At 35.0% G+C, this 6,000-nt stretch overlaps 1 protein-coding gene across 7 annotated transcripts in view; it reads left to right on the forward strand.

The window, feature by feature from the left end:
* The window catches only part of LOC113512486 (reticulon-1-A), a 46,554-nt gene extending 42,171 nt beyond the window's left edge, over positions 1 to 4,383 (forward strand). For all 7 annotated transcript variants that reach the window (XM_052898691.1, XM_026896385.3, XM_052898694.1 and 4 more), the window contains 4 exons: positions 180 to 281; positions 1,541 to 1,647; positions 2,290 to 2,395; positions 4,000 to 4,383. In XM_052898691.1, the coding sequence (XP_052754651.1) occupies positions 180 to 281; positions 1,541 to 1,647; positions 2,290 to 2,395; positions 4,000 to 4,054 (370 nt within the window). In that variant the 3' untranslated portion in view covers positions 4,055 to 4,383. The remainder of the gene's footprint in view (positions 1 to 179; positions 282 to 1,540; positions 1,648 to 2,289; positions 2,396 to 3,999) is intronic.
* Positions 4,384 to 6,000: the final 1,617 nt, after the last annotated feature.

Here is a 6,000-nt window from a genome sequence, read left to right on the forward strand (position 1 = left end):
TTCTCAGTATCCATTACTAACAATCCATTTCCCCCCGTATATCTCAGGTTAACACACACAAAACACGTCAAGGTACCAGGCAACCTTACCTGTCTTTAAATAAACATATTTGGCCGATGGGAAAATAGATCATAAGTTAATATTGATAAAGTCTATAATGATATGTTTTGATATTGCAGATGGCTGCTAGAGCAGGATATCAGCGTCCCGGCGGAGCGCGCTCAGTCCCTCGCCGCCGCGGCCACCGCACACCTCAATGCAGCAGCTAGCGAGCTGCGCAGGTATGTCATCAAATCAAAGGCAACTAAACGCCATAAAACTGATTTTATTTTTACTCTGTACTCAATATATATGTATATATATATATATATATATATATATATATATATATATATATATATATATATATATATATATATATATATATATATATATATATATATATATATATATATATATATATATATTCTTTATTGCACTTGTAAATTACAATGTTATGAGCAAGGGTGGACTTATCTCTGACAGAAATCTCTTCCAGTCAATCCAATGCAGTTAGAAAACATGTTGCTAGCGGGCAGCTGAAGTGCTATTCCTCTTAATTAAAAGTTTTAAATAATTAAATTTCCTATTATTACTAATATTTTAATTTTCTTCAATCTGGTTTAAAATATAGAATATCGTAGTTATAGACTAAGTGGTTTCCTGAACATTTGACAGACTTGGATTTAGCTGTCTTTGATTTAATGGGCCTCATATATGAATCTTGTACTATTTAGTAATATTTTTTTTATACAAATTCATAACTTAAAAAATTCAGCTGTTGCTTAAAATAATTAAGATAATTTAAAGAATCTGATTTAAATTATAGCAAAACCAGTTATTTTAATATAAAAACTAAACTAAATAAAAAAGGATGTTCCAAATCGGTTTATATAAAAAATTATTTGAATTAAATACAGAAAAAATACAACCGTATTTGGAACCTCCTTCTTTTTAAAGTCGGTTGAAAAAGCAAAAACTGAGTTGCTTGCCAATTGTTCTCAGCTGTATTGTAATCTGTATTGAGCAGTAACATCATAGAAAATGACAATTCAAAAATGTTTAAAATTAAATTTTCTTGATATATATATATATATATATATATATATATATATATATATATATATATATTTAATTACATTTCACACTATATAAATTCTATTTCTGTTTTTATCTTTAACCAACTTCAAAAAAGGCAGACAAACTTTCTAAAAAATATTGATTTGACATCTGATAGTCTTATTAACTCATCGTCATATTTTTTCTTAAATATCTCCTATATACAGACATTACCTAGTTATAATTTTACTAAATTAGTAAGATTTATAACTTTTATTACTACTTTTGGCGACCTCTGGTGACAATAACTTTCTAGGTCGTCTACGCCTACTAAAAGAGAACAAAGCTTATTGAATATTATTTAAAAAATTGTGAAAGTATTTCTTTATTTGGATCCAATTATTATGTATACTAACTCAAATATATTTTGTGAAAATTGCAGGTTATTCCTGGTGGAAGACCTGGTTGACTCCCTCAAATTCGGCGTGCTGTTGTGGTGCCTCACGTACGTAGGCGCCTGCTTCAATGGCATCACGCTCATCATCCTAGGTGAGTCATCAACCTGAACAGGAATATAATATGTCAATCAAAAACTTGATACATTCCTAATAACGAGGGGTACAATAGAGTAGATTTTTTTTGTAAATCATAAAAAAAATACTAACTAGAGATGTGTAATATATAGCTATATCTATGTATTGTGGGTTTTTTATTTTTTTATACAACTTAGAATGGCAAACAAGCTGACGGCCCACCTGATGGAAAGTGGTAACCGTCGACTATAGACATGAGCAGTACCATGGACATAACAGAGTATACTGTTTCGCCCATGATATCACCCCCCCTGCGTTGCCATTCCTGAGGACTCAGGTGTTATTCCTCTGTAGCCAATAAATTCACGCCATATCCCACCCTTCAAACCGAAACACAGCCTTGCAAACAACAGCTTCACGGTTGAAACACGAATGGGACCGAGGTACCCAAGCAATCGATTTTTGTACAAAGTCTCCCTCTGGATATTATTGGTGCAAGAATATATATATGCTATAAATACACATATCCTATATATGAACGATATAGAAATAGATAATAACCTTTATATGAACCATGAATATCCATACAAAACCAATATATAGATGTCGGAGCGGTATCGATATTACACTAACGATTCCTTTCCCCCCTCATCCACAGGTTGGATAGCGCTGTTCACACTGCCCAAGGCGTACGAGATGAACAAGGCGCAAGTAGATGCCAACCTTGAGCTCGCCCGCGGCAAAATCAACGAGATCTCCGCCAAGTGAGTACTCTTGCTCCACTACAATCTACGTATAACGGCTGCAGCCGTTCCATTCTTTTATTTTGCTTGGAAATGGAATTGATTTTTTTTTATGCAACTTAGAATGGCAAACAAGCTGACGGCCCACCTGGTGGAAAGTGGTAACCGTTGCCTATAGACATGAGCAGTACCATGGACATAACAGAGTATACTGTTTCGCCCATGAAATAGTATACCCCCCAAGCGTTGCCATTCCTGAGGACTCAGGAATGGCAACGCTTGGGGGCTATATAATAGATGCAAAATTATTATATTATTCATAATAATTTTGCATCTATTAATATTTTTCATAAAATTAAGAACTATTTTTGAATGTCGCGACATTACCTTATATGTTATACTTAACTTTTTTATTTATGAACCGATTGAAATAAAACAAACACTAGATGTTAAGTGGAGCAAATTGCAACGTATTAGTGAAAACCGCATTCAAATCGATTAAACCGTTTCTGAGATTAACGTGCACAAACGTACAGACAAACAGACAAAAATTCTAAAATCATTGATTTGGGTTCTATTGCGATCGTAAAGCGCCCCTATAATAGTTTTTTTCTTATATATCTTCCATGTAACAGACAGCGATCAGTTACGATTTTATTATATGTATTGATTGATTATTCGCGAATGAGATACCACTTTCACTCGCATGGACGTTGTGTCGTGAGCGAAAGTCGTGCAACACCATAACCCACATAAATACTGGCTGTTGTTTTATTATTCAAGTCACGAATAACAACAGTTGATACGGGCTTGTAAATAACGTAAAATTAATTATAAATTGTGAATTATGTTTTATTATAGCGTTTCATAGCTTTCATGTATTTGTATGAGTTTACAGACTGAAATTTCAATAATAACATAGCATCCTTTTAAGTAAGATAGTGTTCTATCGGTATAAGTTAATATTTTTTCGCAAAGAAATATAGGATCGAAAATGAGTAGGTGATATATGGTATAATATACTATATATTGTAGTAACAATATCTATATATTTTCACAATAATGAATAAATTAAATATCAGTAATTCAATATACATATAATACCGACGTGAATACTCGATTGAAATTGATATAAATGTAAGACCGGTGTGGGTGATAATATAGATGAAGGATAAGCAAACTAAAGTGGCAATTAGCTGGTCAGATAACTCGAAGAACCCGACGATCGGTGGGAAAGAAAGGTTCTTGAATGGCGATCCCATATGGAAAAATACGTACAAGTAATATACGTATAATAATAAATAAGTACGGAACTCTATGTAGGGAGACCCCTCAATAGATGGAGTGACGACCTCGAATGCATTGCAAGAAGTCAGTGCATGCAGGTGTTTCAAGACCGTTCCTTATTGCAGTCTATGGGGGAAGTCTATATTCAGCAATAAACAGATAATGGCTGAGATGATGATATCAAAATGGGTGATAATTTTTTTTTCTGTAATTAATGTTCAGAAAAACCCAATATATAGGTACCGACACTCGTGCCCAGTTGAAAAATAACAAAAAATATTAAACTTCATACACTATACTACTAAAATATAGTACCAATTGTCATGCGTCTATTACAGGGTGCGAGCAGCAGTGCCATTGGGCAGGAAGTCAGAGAGCGAAAAGGACAAGTAAGCGCCAGGGTGCGGGCGAGCGACGCGACACCGCGGGACGTTGCGGCGCGACACCGCGCGACGCCGCGCGATGTAGCGACGCGACGCCACACGACGATGCGACGTGGGGCGCGCCGCCTGGCGGCCGCGGGCTGCTAACACGCTGCAGAAAACACAGTTCTTTAATTAGCGCCGGAGTACTTCACTCACTGTTTGTTATATTTATTAATTATTATTGTACTATTAAATAAAGACTACTTTATGTGTAAAGCTTTATGAGACGAGTCATGCGGAGATTATTGTATTACATTTGCTTTTTGAAATTTTAAATTAAAATAACTGTCGAACCAATATAGAGTTTTATTCCAACATTCATAAGCATTTAGGTACGTACTAATTAAAGAATTACAAGAAAAAATTATTGTTGTTCAAATTGTTTTTTTTTATATGTATTACATATATACATATATATCTGTCACGCCTGTCTCCCATTAGTGTAAGCAGAAACAATGGAATGTGTATGTATTACATATACATTTTTTATACTGCTAATCTTAAGTCACGTTGCCACGCTTGGCAGGTGGATTGGCAATCGCAGTTAGGCTTTAGAGATGTTATAAGAGGGACGCTGTTGCCCATCCCTCGCTGTCCCTTAGTCGTCTCTCACCACATCCACGGGAAAGGAAAAAAAATGTTGGGTTGTAAATAGTAAGATAATATATTTATAAGCATCCCGGTCAGATTTTTATGTATATTTCTTCATTCAACTGCCTACTTTAATAAAGTAATAAAACAGTGACAGAATATAGGACAAAAATATACAGTATCTTAAAATTGTCATAATCAGAAATTAAACAAATTAAATACGGCTCGATGTTTCTGATTTGGTCGAGCGCTAGAGCCATGAGCACTCCTACATAGCCAAGTTTGCAGAGCCACACTCCATTATGTCCACATTTAAGGGGAATTAGATGGGCTGTTCGCACCGTAGAATTATGAGGTGCTCGTTTAGGAATTTACGCCACGTATTTATTTCGTCCATCTTGCAAAATTTAAAGATAATAGTTTATTTTAGTGCATTCTTCCAGTAATAACATGCTGTCGAGACGAGGATACTGACGATGGGAATAATTCAGCCCAAAGTCACTCAGCGAGCCATGGAAAGGGCTAAAGCTCGGAGTTTTTTTCAGAGATCAGATTTAAAGCAATATAATTTGTCGAAGAACTAGAGTCGTTGATATGGGACCAATAGATTGAAAAGACAATGTTTATTTTTTAACGGATGATTAATAGTAAATTTGTCTGCGATGTCGGTATACCCTAACAGGGCACTAGTGAGATGTAATAGATAAGGACTGCAAGTCAATTGGCCCCTCGAAGTACGTTATATTAAGTCTAATAAGAATAAACTGTGATAGTTTCCAGAAGGCCAGTGAAAGTCGAACTTTCAGAGTATATTGCTCACAATGTGGCTTCTAGTACTCATTACTAACAATCCCTTCTCTCTCTGGCAATGGCCTGGTCACATTTGTCGTAGAACCGATAATTGGTTATGTAAACGTATTCTGGAAACGATCGAGCAAGCATGTGGGTAACAAAATGTCGCAGTAATTTACGCAGTTGTTAGGAATGATTGGATACGTCAGGTATAAGGCCGCACGATGTGACGACTTTAGAACTGATTCATAATAACAAAAGATATGTGTAAGCGTACATATACACATTATTTATATTTATAAAGATCGTAAATTTATCAAGACTAATGCTTATATAATATTTATATTACACACGTCGCCATAGGCATATTTAAGAAAGGCCATGGTGGACCGTGTCCACCCTAGAATTGTTTTATGCCCACCCTAGACATAGACATATACACCTTTTTTAAGATTCTTCTTAGAATGTAATTTTAGGTATGCCAATACAGGGGGAAAGGGATTGTTAGTAACTGACCCATTGTTAGTAATA

Source organism: Galleria mellonella, unplaced genomic scaffold (assembly GCF_026898425.1).
Source record: "Galleria mellonella isolate WM207_F2 unplaced genomic scaffold, CSIRO_AGI_GalMel_v1 utg537, whole genome shotgun sequence".
Classification (NCBI taxonomy): Eukaryota; Metazoa; Arthropoda; class Insecta; order Lepidoptera; family Pyralidae; genus Galleria; species Galleria mellonella.